The sequence below is a fragment of the Phascolarctos cinereus genome, unplaced genomic scaffold (assembly GCF_003287225.1).
Source record: "Phascolarctos cinereus isolate Bilbo 61053 unplaced genomic scaffold, phaCin_HiC Scaffold_5;HRSCAF=322, whole genome shotgun sequence".
NCBI classification, from domain to species: domain Eukaryota; kingdom Metazoa; phylum Chordata; class Mammalia; order Diprotodontia; family Phascolarctidae; genus Phascolarctos; species Phascolarctos cinereus.
In genome coordinates this window covers 177,739,946-177,756,053 of record NW_027555958.1, presented here as the reverse complement: position 1 = coordinate 177,756,053, position 16,108 = coordinate 177,739,946, and the positions used below count along the sequence as shown (strand labels likewise).

At 38.9% G+C, this 16,108-nt stretch overlaps 1 protein-coding gene across 1 annotated transcript in view; it reads left to right on the top strand.

Annotated features, from left to right (window-relative positions):
* Nucleotides 1–3,604: 3,604 nt before the first annotated feature.
* The window catches only part of SPACA1 (sperm acrosome associated 1), a 40,023-nt gene continuing 27,519 nt past the window's right edge, over nucleotides 3,605–16,108 (top strand). The window contains exons 1-3 of the mRNA XM_020963046.2: nucleotides 3,605–3,933; nucleotides 4,184–4,267; nucleotides 8,988–9,044. Coding sequence (XP_020818705.1) covers nucleotides 3,795–3,933; nucleotides 4,184–4,267; nucleotides 8,988–9,044 — 280 coding nt within the window. The 5' untranslated portion in view covers nucleotides 3,605–3,794. The remainder of the gene's footprint in view (nucleotides 3,934–4,183; nucleotides 4,268–8,987; nucleotides 9,045–16,108) is intronic.

The window sequence follows — 16,108 nt, the reverse complement described above, 5'->3', positions numbered from 1 at the left end:
TAGTCTTACAGTGTAATCCATGCCACACTACTGACTGGCCTATGAACAAGACTTTTCATCACCCAAGTCCTTGACTTTTAACTGGCTGACCCTGTGTCTGTGTAACAGTGATTCAGTGGCCCCTTGATTGGAGCCAGGTCTGTTATATCTGTCTCTAACACCCCCCCCCCCCGAATTTAGGGGGCCGAGCACTCTAATTACATTTAACTACTCTAAATCAGATTTGGTTATTCAAAGTAATATTTATTTCAAAGATATAGCAAGAACAAACATTTTGAAAAAACGCTCAACATTTCCCTGACACCTGAGGACATAATCTTCCCTATGTTATCTCAGACTCTGGGAAGGGAAAGGGGATTAGATTTATAGGTTAACTTCATTTTTATATAGCATTAGTCCCACTAAATTCAAATTCCCCTCTGGCTTTGTACTTGGACAAACATCCTAGTACTCTCTCTTCTCAGGGCTTTTCTGCTGGGCTGATTGTAACATCTGGCCTGGAATTATAGGCTTAACTATTCCCCATGGCTCAGGGTCCTGAGTCCAGGACTCTACTCTCTATACCTAGAAAAGGCAAACCAGACATGAAACCCATTTGTCAAGGCCACATGGCCTGGAATGAGGGGAGTGAGCTGGGAAGTATGTATGAGGGGTAGTCCTTAGACTCTACCTCCCTTACCACATAGTATCATGGTGCTGTGAGTGAATGAGTTTACCTGCAGCCTTGAATGCAGAAAAAGAGAATTGCTGTGCTTGGTCAGGTAGATTTAAAACACAGTCTATTCTGGCTATGCAGCCAATGGAAAAAGACTGCTCTTAGCCAACGTACACAAGCCCTCTACACTCCCAGGAGCAAGTTTCAGGTATCTCTTACATGGGTAATACCATTTTAGGTGATACGGAGATATGCCACATTTTTATACCTGGAGTGTTCTTCCTTCTCACCTTCCTTTAGAGGTTTCCATTGCTACCTTTAAGACTCAGCTCAAATCCTTCCTTCTGCAGAAGGTCCTTCTAGTCTCTATTCCATTGTCTTCCAATTGAGATTATCTCCCATTATCTCCCATTTTATTTGCATATTGTCTCTCCCATTAGACTGTGAGCTCTCTGAGGGCAAGGACCATGTTTTTGCGCTTAGCACAGTGCCTGGTACATTAGTAGTTACTTAGTGTCTGCTTTGAACATAGGAACTCAATAAGCATTTCTTTGATCTTGATGCTCTTTTGCTAGATGTTTTTATTTTATTTCAGATATAAATCTTATAGCTTGTCTTTGAGATCCTTCATTTCCATTTTGATTCCCACCAGATCTTATTAATTTATTAGGTCAAAAATGTTTCTCTAAGCTAAATTAAACATATTGGAGTTTGTGTGACTGAAGTTTCTCTGCCAGAGGAAGGCAATATCTTCAACAAGATGTGAAGGTGTTCTGAATTGACATTTGAGTTCCACAACTGTACCCATGATAATAGAACAACTATTTATCTGGAATATTGCATTTGACAGTACATATTGTCACTTACTTTAGCTATCCCTTTGAAAATGTCTTTTAAAAGCTACTAGTATGAATTTTTTTCTGACCTAGTATCTATGTATTTGTCATAAAGGACTCACTTGTTCATGAAATAAGGGAATACCTCTAAATTTCAGGAATCCGCATACATTTTGATCTTTCTTGATCTATGATATTTGAAGTAGTTTAATGATCTAAAATTTTAAACCATCCTTACACTATGGTTTTCAAGCCTGTACAATGGCTACTTTTAGGGTTCCTGTCTTTTATCTGTGTGGCAACAAATCAAACTTTCTATTATTGTCATAGATAATGAACTAAATGACCCTTTAAGGCATGCTAACACTTTCCTCAAACTTACTGTTATTGAGGTTGAATATCCTCATTTGACATCATAGCATTTAATCTGCCCCACTTTCTCCCATCCCCCAAGAATGTAAGCTGATAGGGCAGAGATAGTATCATTGTTGCCTTTATACCCTCAATATCTAGTAAAGTATCTGGCACGTAGTAGGCCAACAAGCATTATTAATAAAATACTTGTCAAGCTGTCCATTTAAAATTGTCCTTATGTACTTACATTCTAGTAAGGATCATATTTACCTTTGCATATGCCTAATCACCCCTATTAGACAACCCCTCTCAATCACACACACACACACACACACACACACACACACATACACCCCCCCCATGATTTTAATTATCTCCCCACATAAGGAAGAGATTTCTAACAACTTGAAGGGAAAAAAAAGTATCCATCCATTATAAAACCTCCTTTTCATTTGTTCTAGCTTTACAACTCTTGGTGAAATAAGAGCTTATTGTATTTTCATAGTACAGTCAGAATTTTAGAACTAACAACTTCCTTGGAGATCATCCAGTCCAACTTCCTACATGAACCAGTCCTAATAGTGTATACAAGAGGAGTAGATAAGTTATTATCTTTATCATTTATTTACCAGGTGTTTGTTTCCTGGAGTAGCACAACTCAATGACCTTCTAACTTGTTTCCATCTAGGAAACTTTGAGTATGAGAAGGGTAACTTTGATGAGAGGGGATTTGGTTTTGGGAAAGGAAGAGAGTGAATGTGTGGTGAAAAAAGCCTTGAATTTGAATATAGGCTCACTCTATTTAGAGCTTATATCACTTTAAGGAAGACATTGTGACCTCTGTAAGTCTTAGTTTCTTCATTTGTAGAAGGAAGGAGGTTAACCTTGGTTATGTCAAAAGTGTCTTATAGTTCTAGATCTTCAAGAGTTTTTTTTTAAAGTGTGGGGGTGGGGTAAGGGTGGAAGGGGGATGGAGAAAATTAAGCAATTCCTTCTATTCCAAGAAGTCTTTCTAAATATGTACATATTGGGGCAGGGGCTTTTCCTTGATGATACTTAGGGTATTGGGGGATAGAATGCAAAGAAGGAATGAGGTTATGAAAGACACTGGGAAAGAGACAGTGAAAGTGAGGGAACAAGCATTTATTAAGTTCATTTCACCTCTGCATCTTTTTTTAATTCATTGCCAATTCTTTTAATCAATTCTTACTCGCCAAGTTCTCTATTTTTCTGACCGTTCTGGTTGTCTTCTTGTGGACACACTCCAGCTTGTCATAATCTTGAAGAATGCTGTTCCGCTCAGACAACTACTGGAATATTGTTTACAAATATTAGGCGAAATAGTGCCATAGAAAGACCCCAGTGTTCAAATAGCAGGGCTCCCACTTACTACCTGTGTGACCTTGGGCAAGTCATTTAACCTCACTGTGCCTCAGTTTCTTCTTCTGTTAAAGAAGTTTGAATTAAGGTCCCTTTCAGCTTTAGATCTATGATCTGTAATACAAGCTGCAATGGAAAGCAGAGTTGAAGATTGTCTCCAATGTAGAAAATACTAAATGAGAAGGCAAAAGTGTCCAAGGCTGGGAAATGAAATGAATTTTTAGCCCTGCAACTGTCCTGTACCTCAGGCAAGCTCACAAGCACCATGGACAGAGTAGGTGGAGGCCTCTTTAGAACCTCCCCTAGGTCAATTCCACTTTCTGTCTCCTGCCAACCCCAGCCCTCCTAAACCTGCTGTGCAAGCCACCAGATTCATCCCGGTGGAGCGAAAGAAGGGTTGTCAGGCCGTTCCAGAACGCTGCAAGACCGGGGGATAGTGACGGGCCCAGTGACGCTTCAATGGTTGCCTCGGGGACTGGGGGCTTGCAGGGCCCAGCGGGGTGCCACAGGGTTCTGTGCGTCCTCACTCGGGTGAAAGCTGCGCTCGGAGCTTGGAGATTGTAGAGGCCATGGGCTCCGGCTGCAGCTTCTCTGTGCGGCTGGAGTTCCTACCAGGGGCTTTGCTCCTGCTGCTGGTGGGCAGAGACCTGGCTGGGGGAAATAACGCCACCGAGCTCAAGAGCCCCAACTTATTCATTTCGGAGGGCGGTGAGAGGCTGCAGCTGAACTTAGGCGTGGGAGGGAGTGGGGAAGGTAGAAGGCCAGGGACTGCTGGCTAAGGCTGGAGAGAGAGGAGGGAGGGAACTTGCTCAGAGCCAGGTTAGGACCCCCTAGTTAAACTTCATGTGCTTTGGTTGAGGCGGGGGGAGTGGGGGATAAGTGGAGGAAGGATGGGAGAGAGGGTTGGCAGCCCTGGGGAGAGGGCCTGGGGGAAGTACGAGTTACCTTCCCTCCCCAGGCATCCGCGAGGAAGATTTCCCGGACTTGCCTCCTGTCAACCCTCACTCGTTTGCAAGCTCCAGGGAAAGCCCCTTACTGGAAGGTGAGCGTGTTGATGATGCTTTTGAATGTGCTAAGTGTGGCAATACGAGCTCTGCCACTCCAAAGTGAGGGGACCTGTAGGGACCACGTTCTGACTGTGACATCACAAACGCGCTGGTCCCAAGGGCCAGCCAGGCCCGCCCTCCCCAGAAAGAAAGGGCAAGAACCGATTTTCTCTCTCTGGCTTACAATGGGGGGGGGGGGGAAATCATAATCACAAATGGTGACACTGTCTTTTCTAAGTAGAATGTGTAACAGAAACACTCACATTCCTACTTGAGAGCTTTTCTGTGTCTTCCTCACTCCACCCAACAATTCCTTTTTTGGTTTGTTTGTTTTGTTTTGAGGGTGGTCACTGAAGAAAGCTTTTAGTCAGCTTCCTCAGTTCTGTTGCGTACTACTTTTTCTTAGTCCTAACTTTAAGAAAGCAATTCCCTGCCACTATCACTTTCCACCTTCCCCTATGACACCTCTCTGCCCTCACCTCACAGAGATTTTTTTTTTGTTTGCTTTTGGAAAGTATGTTTTTTAGCATCACTTAGCCACATAAGGATCTCTGGATTGTGACATGTATATATGTGAATATAAATACACAGTGTCCCTAAAGTCTTAGTGAAGTTTTATGATTTAATAGCTTAAAACTGCATTAAAACTTAGAATAGCACATATATAGATATAGGTAGATACATGTACAAATATAAATACAACTATACAAATGTCCCTATTTGTATTTGTATCTACATCCATATCTATATTTATGTCAGTATCTCTATATATCTAGTATTCCAAAAGTTTTAATAGTTTTAAGCAATTAAAGCATAAAACTGAGCTAAGATTTTTGGGACACTGTGTTTATATTCACACATATATGCATCAGCATGCTTCCAGTAAGCCACACAACTGTGTGTGTGTGTGTGTGTGTGCGCGCGTGTGATTGTGTTTTACCAACCTATCATTGATTCACACTATCACAGTATATTTATCCAAGACAAAAATCATCATGCTTTATTAACCAATACCTGCCAAAACTATACAAGATTTTCTCCTTTTCTTAATATCTTAAGGAAGATAAGTTTCACGTGCAATTTTTGCTTAGACTAGAAGTAACTAGAACCACTGTACTTTGCACATAATAGAAACTCTGAAAATATTTGTAATGGTCAATTTCAAATAGAAGCATAGAATGGATCATAGATTTGGGATCAGAAGGGATGATATAAAGATGATCTAGTATAATTCCTTCATTTTCCAGACAAGTATACTGAGGCCTAGAAAGGGGAAGTGAGTTTTCCAAGATCACACAGGTAAAATGCTGCAGAGTGGGAATGTGAAGCCAAGTCCCTTTGATTCCAAATCTAGTACTTTTCATACAACAAGTATATATTTCCATTACTGAAATAATGGTGCTTATGATCAGGGCAGCTAGGTGACACAGTGGTAGAGTACTGGGCTTGCAATTAGCAACTGTTTGACCCTGGGCAGGTCATTTAACCCTGTCTGCCTCAGTTTGTTCATCTGTAAAATGAGTTGGAGAAGGAAATGGCAAACCACTTCAGTGTCTCTGCAAAGAAAACTCTAAATGGGGTCACAAATTAGACACAACTGAAATGACCAAACAGCAATAACAACAAATGGTCAATTTCAAATAAAATGGTTGGAAAGTTCACAGCTTTTAGATCTGAAGGGATGATATGAACATAATCTAGTACAATTCCCTCATTTTCCAGATTTGGAAATTGAGCCATAAAAGATGAAGTAAGTTTCACAACATTGCATAGGTAAAAGGAGGCAGAGTTGGAATTTAAATCCAAGTCCCTTTGATCCTAATCTAGTGCTTTTCCCACTACAGGTATATATTTTCATTACTGAAGTAATGGGATATTTTACACTACTACAGTAAAGAAACAAATTAAAACTCAACCTCTGTATACAGTAAAGAAATGTAATGTCATAGATACTTAAACTAACATTCCTTTATATACCTTTTTTACAAAAAAAACCCTAAATCAATCAGCAAATATTTATTGAATGGTCACTATTTCTTCTTCATTATGCTAGAAATGGTGATCACATGACTACAGCAAGTCTGCCACTCCATCTTGTTACCATGAATAAAGTATGTTGGATTTTCCATTATGGATTCAAGGAAAATCTAGCTCCCAGAACTACTTTTTAAGGATGAGATTTGTATTAGTAGGAACATTTTCACTTTCCAAAATAACTGCTCCAACATCATGTAAGATCTTTTTTCCCCCTTAACTTTAAGTAGCAAAGCAATAAGAAATTTATGACCATGACTCACTTTAAAAGAAATTTGCAGATATTTGTTACTTGCAATATTTTCAGATACATCTAAGTCAATATTTTAAAACAAGAAAGCTCAGTAAAGCAAAATTTGTGACCCTTTTATCTGTACAGAATGCTTGGCTTATTTTATATCAGATAAATAAAATGCTTTTATTATATATATTTTATGGGGGAAAATCTTTATACACAAATCTTTCACATCATAAGATAAAAGAAAAAAATTTTAAATAGCTGCGGTTCTAGTCAAAGAAATACTAGGATTTTCAAATCGAAGACCATCTAGCCTTGGCTTTGAAATATCATCAATTCATATGCAACTCATTATATATCAGCTTCAAAACAAGTTGTATAAATAATTAAAAGTAATATGTAAAATATTTTATATGTCTCTGAGATATTCATTAGAACCTGCTTTAATTCTTGAGCACTTTAGTATTAAAATACATGGGGATGGGGTTTCAAAACCAGTATGGAGAGAGAAACTCAGGCATGTACTGAAATGTTCATTCTTCCCCAAGTTTAGAATCACTAATCACCTTTTCCACAGCCAAGTATCTTTCTACCATTCCATAATGGCATGCCATTTAGGCAGCTACAAACCTTGATCCCATCATTAGCCCCAAACAATCAGTTATTTTCTGACACTGAAGATCACTATGTCATCAAGGAAGAAAGAAAAGACCATTAAATAATTGACTTCCTCCCAATAGACAGGACAGAGAGGGAGAGAGAGAGAGAGGGAGCAAGAGAGAGAGAGAGAGAGAGAGAGAGAGAGAGAGAGAGAGAGAGAGAGAGAGAGAGAGAGAGAGAGAGAGAGAGAGAGAGAGAGAGAGATTGTCCGAAACGCATGAGACCACTAACTAGACTAGGAGGTAATCTCATGACTAGTCCTGGGCAAAGGGAAATCACTCAGCTATAGGAAGCTCAAAAAATCAAAACCTGCACCTAAGCTTTTGCTTGCAAGCACATGAGCAACTAATTAACATAAGTAACACCTTGTCATGGTTTCCTGTTTAATGAACCAGTAGAATGCAGCAAATTTATGTACCAGGCAGGTACAATAGCAATGGCTCCTTTGGATTTATTTAAGACAGTCACAGATTAAGTTTCTTGTCTGGTGTTATCACTTGGGTAAGAAGTGACCTGGGACAGTTGTGTGGCTTACTGGAAGCATGCTGATGCATATATGTGTGAATATAAACACAGTGTCCCAAAAATCTTAGCTCAGTTTTATGCTTTAATTGCTTAAAACTATTAAAACTTTTGGAATACTAGATATATAGATAGAGATAAACATGAAGATATAGAAAATGAATAGAATTGATGTATAGCCTTTATAATTTTAATAAATCCAATGCATGAAACTTATCTACCTGTGTACATATTAGCCAGTTGGAAAATAGACCACAGAGCCTAGTCCTTTAGGCAGGCAGATTACTAGATCACACAACTATCATTAATTTAACATGGAATAATTGGTAAAGAAAACACAATGTTTTAGAAAATATGTGTGGATTTTTTAATAGAAATCCTGTTTATAGTTTAACTCCTTGAATACTTGATTTCTTTCTTTAAAAAAGTATTTATTTTGGGGGCAGATGCATGGTGCAGAAGATAGAGCACCAGCCCTGGAGTCAGAAGGACCTGAGTTCAAATGCAGCCTCAGACACATGACACTTACTAGCTGTGTGACCCTGGGCACGTCACTTAACCCCAACTGCCTCACCAGAAAACAACAAAAAAAATTCCTTTAAAAAAAGAAGTGTTTATTTTTAACATCCTTTTTTTGTTAAATCGAGTTCCAAATTCTCTCCTTTTGTCTCACTCCTCCCCCACCCATTGAGAAGGCAAGCAATATGATAGCAATTTTAAGTGTGAAATCATGCAAAACATATTTCCGTATTAGCCATGTTGCAAAAAAAATAATAATAGAAGCAAGAAACAAAGAAAGTGAAGAAAGCCTTCTTTAATCTGCATTAAGAATTCATCTGTCCTTTCTCTGGAGATGGATAGCATTTTTCATCATGGTCCTTTGGAATTGATTTGGATCATTGCCTTGGTCAGAGTAGCCAAGTCTTTCACAGATCATCCTTACAATATTATTGTTACTACGTACAATGTTCTCCTGGTTCTGCTCACTTCACTTTGCACTGGTTCTTGTAAATCTTCCCAGGTTTTTCTGAAACCATTCTGCTTGTCATTTCTTGTGTCACAATAAGAATAGTTGATTTTTTTAAGCACTTGGACTCTGCATAATTAGCAATAGAATACTTTTGTTACTTATTCTTGTACCATATACAAAATTAAGAAATATATTTACCAATAACAAGATGTCTTTTTCTCTCTCCTTGGCTAATAGGGCTCCACCTGGGAAGAATTTGATTGTAAAATGTGTCTTCATGCTTTATGTTTAGGTATAAATAATGCAGTAACCAAGGAGGTAGAATATGGAATGTGCACAGTTACATGTGGTAAGTAGCACAGCAGATGAAAAGGTACTGTCACTTTTTTAGGGGATGGTGTAGGGGAGGGAATGCTAACTGTAGCAATCTGGCATTTGCAGTCATTTACTTTTATTCACCTTTCATTAATTTCAGTTTCCAATGGTCATAATTAACAGAAAGAATTGAACTGATTGTCCTTAAAAGTTTGGGGCAAATCTTTTTCATTTTTTTTTAGAGCTAAATTTTAATGCAGCTTCCTTTATTAATTGGCACAGGAGCTGCCTTCACCTAAGTAACAATTTTCTTCATTTGTGGTCATCGGGAGGTGTTAAGAAAATAAAGAAATCTGCCAATGCAGATTGAATATGTTTCCCTATATTCAACACTGAGAAACTGATCCCCTTCCCCCAATTGTCTGGTCTGTAGCAGTCTCTCTATCTTTCATTTCTGCAAGTTGTGGGCCATATAGCATACACTGGAGAAAAGGGTTATAGACTGTGGGAGAGATAATGTTTCAGGCCTCTGCCTGACTGAATATTTGTCCTGTCTTTTAATAGCTGTTGGCCTTATTGTAGAGAGAAACTCTCTGGCTTGGGGGTAGGAATAAGGCCTCAGATGGTATGGACCACATTACTTAGAAAGCACTGTATATTCACAAATAAAATTAACTGTATTCTGAATAGAATCTGCCCTCCTGAGAGCAGGTTAATTGCTGTGGATTTGGCAGCAGATAAAAGATATGGAAAAAAAGCTGATAGGAGAGAGAAAGGGGGGAGAAGTAGCACTGAGCAATATCATAAGAAAAGATGGAGAATTCCTGCTGATCTGGCATCAAGGTAAAATTCTATGTCCCATATTTAGGGTCATCAAAATTCCCAAACTCAGTAAAAGGCAATTATAGCAATTGATTTCTTTCTTTCAGTGTGTATAGTTTGCTATTCAGACATCTAGATTCTTTCATCAAATAACTTCTGAGACCAAATCTCTTCACCTCTCCTTGATAATAGGAATCACAAAGTAAAAAATATCCCTATAGTAAATGTGTGAATCTCTAGTTGCAATTTACACTTTTTTTTTTCACTGTCTTCATAAAATATTCACAGAAGGTGGAGAAGGGTCTCTGATTCCTGGCACTTTAATTACACGTATGGTGTCTGTCACTTCAAGAACTCATTCAATAAGTTGTACGTTATCTCTGGGAAATATAAAAGCTTCTCAAATGACACGATTCACATTTTTGGACCAAATCTGTAATTTTGTTGGTCTATAGAACTCCTGGACAGGAAACCCCCTATAACAATGCAGATCAGCAGCTCTTTGGTAACTTTGAGTCTTAAACAGTTGGCTGGGAGTGCTGAGAGGTTAGGTGACTTATAGGCAGTTTCACAGCCTATATGGGTCAAAGACCAGGATTTGAACCTAGGTTTTACTGACTCAGAGGCTGGCTCTCTATCTGTTATGCTGCATTGGCTCTCATGATGCATATTTAGAAGAAGTAAATGCTTTCCAATGCAAATTATTCCTCCCTGGACCAAACTGTTTCATTCTGTCACCACAAAATCTGAAAAGACTCTCAGAAATAACTGTGGTCAGAAATCCCCTGCCTACAATATGCCTAATGAGATGCAAGTCAACCATCTATCCTCAGCTTGCAAGCTGGCTTGTGTAGTAGCCTTCTCCACTCCATTTCTCTAGTTGTTGGACAGGACTTCCTAATATTGAATCAAAATCTACTGCCCTGGAGTGGCTACTCACCTGCTTTCAGCCTTTAAATAGTTGAAAACAGCACTGGAAAATAACACTGGATTTGAAGTCAGAAGCCCCATGCTCAGTTCCTGGCTTTTGCTGACTTTCTGACTTTTTGAAGTCACATCACCTCTCTTGACCTCATCTTCCTAATCTATTAAGTGAGGGGATTGTAATAGATGATCTCTAAGGTCCCTTTTAGTTTTAAATCTATAACTTAGTGAGCCTCATAGGTATCCTGTTCTCCAATCTTACCATCCTCATGAGGTTTCTTTGTTGTTGTTATTGAATCATTTCAGTCATTCAGTTCAACTCTATGTGATCCCTTGTGGAGTTTTCTTGGCAAAGATACTGGAGTGGTTTGCCATTTCCTTCTCCAGTTTGCTTTCCAGATGAGGAAACTGAGGCAAACAGGGTCAAATGGCTTGCCCAGAGTCACACAGCTAGTAAGTGTCTAAGGCTGAATTTGAACTCAGGAAGTCTTCCTGATTCCAACCCCCATGTTCTCTCCACTGTACCACCTAGCTGCCTCAAGATTCTTTGGCACGTTTTCAAATCCTTTCCCAATCCTGATGATCCTGTTTCTGAATGATCCTTTAACTGAATAAAATCTATGAGGTCTGAATGCTGAAGAGGAAATTGAGACTAGTAACCTACCTTCCTATACTTATTGCTTCTTACATACTAGAGACTAGTATACAGACACACACATAAACACATACTCACATACACAAATGCCAAATGCACAGTATACAAGGGGAGCAGTGTGTATACACACAAATATATTTATGTATATCTCTACACACATATATATTCACATATGTAAACATATGTACATATATGCAATATGTATACACATACATGGATTTGTAGTCAAATGAACTAGGTTCAAATCTGGTAAACCTCTTCAATCTCTCTGAGCCTCAGTTTCCTTATCACTAAAATGGGAATGTTGGATTAGATGACCTCTTCCAGTTCTAAAGTGATGACCATCCAATAGTTATTTAAAGGACTAGGAACTGGCAAATCTGGCAAAGAAAGACGTGAATATTAGATGGCAGAACTTGGTCTAATTCTAAGTCAGTTCTTGCTTAACTAATTCTCAGAGAAGCTGGTCAACTGTCTTTGAGCTGGCTGAGCCTGAGGGTAGCCTCTAAATACCTTTCCTGAATTTATGTGACATAATCTGCACAGTAGACCCAGAGCAGCCTCAGTTAACCCTCTCTGTAAGCCCTTAGTCTTCCCAGCACTATCTCTGCCTACTATGTATCAGAATCACTTAATGCCGGATCTTTGCTGTCGCACAGCTTCTGTCCCACACACGTACACCAAATACTAAGACTTTGAGAGTGTGTTTAGTGACTGAGGGTCCCCCTTCCCATCAGTCACATGACTAAGTGGAAAAGAATGTTGGATCTGCAGTCATAGGTCCTGGGTTCAGAGCCCAGCTCTGCTATTTACAAACTGTGTAAACTTGAACAAAACCATTTATGTCTTTGGGCCTTATTTTTCTTATTTACAAAAGAAAAAGGAATGGTTTTTGATGATTTTTTCAGCCACTTTCTAGCTCTAAAACTCATGCTCTTACGAATTGCATGACTGATTTGGTTTCAGTAGCTTTAACCCTTGCTGGCATTTTTCTTCACTGGCTCCCAGAATCTTGACCTTTGGGACTTCTTCACACCAACCTTCGCCAAAGATTCATCCAGTGACTCATGCCATCACCTGGGTCCCTGCTGCTGGTCACAAAAATAACAATGATACATTCTGGTAAGGTCATTACTGTGGAATGCTGAATTAGATCACCCTCTAGGACTGACACTTTCACCCAAAGATCCCTGACTTACTGGATTAGTTGTTCCATGACAATGTTCTTGCCCTCCCCCTCCCAATTGGACCTTCAGGGTGCCTATGGTTTTTATACAGAAGAGGGATGGGTAGAAGGCTACATTCCTGGACATTTCAAGTATAATATGGTACCTTTTGACCTTTGGAATACTCCAACAATCTTTTAACATTCCATGGTCCGTTGTCCACATTTATAGTCCCTAAGACTAGGGTTTTACTTTTTTGTGTGTCATGGGTGCATTTTTAATTGCATGAAATACATAGAATTATAGAGGAAACCAAGTGTATTGAAATGGTTATTAAATATTTTTCAAAATAAGTTCACAGACCCCCAGGTTAAGAACCTCTGTCCTAGATGAAAGGTTGACTGTATATCTAGATTATATGTCTCATTCCAAGATTCTAAGTGGTACTCCCAGATTATCTGGACATCTTTGGGATCTTTCAAAGCTAGGAAAATGTCATTCTGAAGGAGAGGGGATGGAATCCCTCTTTGTATACATGGTATAGGCTAGAAAGGGATCCAGATGGATCCAGGAAAGGTTGGTATGCTATAAACTCAAAGGATTAGGAGTTGGAGAACTATTATTCTTCTTTCCCCCTCAACTTCTTGATAATGTACCTCATAGACTCCTTTAAGATGGTGCACCTTCCAGCAGTTTTCAGTGACCAGCAGTTTATGTAGTGCTTTAAGGTTTATAAAACCTCATTTTATCTTTAAAAGAAACCCTGGGATGAGTTTCCTCATCCACAGATGAGAAAACTGAGGCAGACAGAGGTTAAATGATTTGCTCAGGGTCACTTCACACAGGGCTAGATTTGAACTCAGGTTTTCCCAACTCCGGGTCCAGCATTCTTATCCACTGGAGCACCTAGTTTCTATGTTGTGGTAGAGGACACATACACTTCCTCCACCTTAATAACCTTCAACTAGAAGTGATCGCCCCCTTTTCATTCCTCTCATATACTTTCATTTGTACTTCTTATGGCTATGATATCTTTCTCCATTATGTCATTATAGTATCAATTATTTGCAGACATAGCTTATTTCTTTTCCAATATCTCCTTGAGCATGAGAATTACAGATTTTCCCATCTTGATACCATCCCTCCAGCAGTTAGCTTAGTTAATGCATTACAAATAGAAGGCACTCAAATGCTTGTGCTTAAATTGAGTAGGATATTCAAAATGTACAATGTTGCAATAGAGATTTAATCTGAAAGTTGATACCTCTTATAGACATTTCCATAGTATCCATTTATTACATTGTATCCCCAATTCTTAGTACAATGCTTGGCACATAGTGTTTAATAAATCTTATGGATCAAGATATTCTAACCTTAATTAAACAAACTTTCATTGAGTGCCTACTGTATGTCAACCTCTAGGTACTCTGGGGACAAAAAGACAAAATAAAATCAGCTCCTGCCCTCAAGTTTATGTTCTACTGGGGGGAAACAACATACACATAGATAAATATATACCAGATAGATACAAAATGAATATAATTTCTACTGGGGTGAGAATTAATAACTAGGGAGATCAGAAAAAGCTGCCTGGAGGAAGTGGTGCCTGAACTGTGATTTGAAAGAAAACAAGAATTCTATGAGGAGAGGTGAAGAGGAAGAACATTGATTCTCAGGTAGCATATTGTAGTGAGTCCCCTGACCGTACTGGTTAGCCTTCTCTGCACTCACTACATCTTAAACTGATCAATGTCCTTGAGACTTACTCTAGCTTTTGTTGATTCATCTCCATGAGATTTATTCCAACTTGTCAACACTCTTTCTGAAATTTTAAGTGTAGAATCAGAAATAATACTCCTGTCGTTGCATGAAGAGAGTTCAAACACAGTGGAATTATGACTTTCTCCTCCTGGACTTCATATGTACATTTATACAGTGGAAGGACACCTAAGAGAAGTAACGGATAAAAGGGTCAGTATCTTGGAGTCAAAAAGATGTCTTGTCTTCAAGTCCTGCCTCTGACAACATACTAACTATGTGACCTTTTATTCTCCCAGGCAACTCTCCATAACTACATTGTAGATAAATTGCAGATTGGAGTGCATGATAATCCTCAGTTCTAATGAAATTCTTTCTAGTCATATAGCCTCCCCTTCTCCACCTCTGTACTTCTGAGTTGATTTTTTTGAGCCTTCACATTCAACAACATTTTCTTTTGTTAGACTTGGACTTTTGTTTAAGCCTATCAAAATCTTTGGGGATCCTGATTCAGGAATTTGAATCTTTGACAAGACCTTGTCTATTTGTCCATTTGATCCTATTCTCACCTGTCTCCAGGACTTGTCCCATTGATTATGTGCTCTGTCTCTCTCTCTCTCTCTCTCTCTCTCTCTCTCTCTCTCTCTCTCTCTCTCTCGTTTAATCTCTCTACTCCGCATCACACAAACATATCATCATTCCTCTATCCTTAAAAAATATTAAACTGATCCTGTCATCCCTTTAAGATGTTATCCTCTACCTTCCCTTCCTTTCACAGCCAAATTCCTAGAAAGGGCCATTCTACTGTATGCTCGTTGCCCCTATTTCCTAACCTCCCATTTACTTTTCAATAGAAAAAGCTAATTTCCATCCCCATTACTTGATAGAAACTATGCTCTCAGAGGTTACCAACAACCTCTTAACTGCTAAATCCAAAAGCCTTTTCTTAGACCTTATGCTACTTTATTCTTAATTTTTTTTTTTTAGCTTTTGACACCTTCAGCCACCTTATCCTTCTGGATACTTTCTCTTTTCTTAGATTCCATGACCCTGCTTTCTGTTGGTTTTCCCTTTACTAGTCTGATATTATCCCTTTAGACTCTTTTGCTAGATCATCATCTCCTGCCTACTAAATACAAGAATACACTCAGGCTCTGTCCTAGACCCTCTTCTCTCTCTACATCCTCTATATTGGTGATCTTATCAGTTCCCATGGGCTGACTTGTGATCCCTATTCAGATGATTCCCAAATCTGTATATTCAGCCATAATCATGTTCCTGAACTCTGGAACTCAATTATCGTTGTCCTTTTTAGATGTCCCATTGACATCTAAACTTCAACATATCCCAAACAATTCTTATCTTTCCCATCAATACCATCCTCCTCCAAACTTCTCTGTTTCTGCTGAGAACACCAACATCCTTCCAGAAGTCCAGGTTCCTAATCTCTGAACCATCGTTGGCTTTGTTATCCCTCCTTCACTCATGTTTAATCAGTTGCCAAGTATTGTTGAATCTACTTTCACATTATCTTATGCATCAATTTCTCTCTCTCAATTCACTCTACTCTTTGTAGCACTTTTAAGATTTGCAAAAACAATTTACATGTATTATTTACTCCTAACAACAACAAAATTGGTGCTATTATCATCCTCATTTACTGATGAGAAAATTGGGACTGAGACAAGGTTTGGGTAACTATTACCACCTCTGGCCTACATGACTGCAATAGTTTCTTAATTGGTTCCCCCTACTTCTGGCATCTTTCCCTCT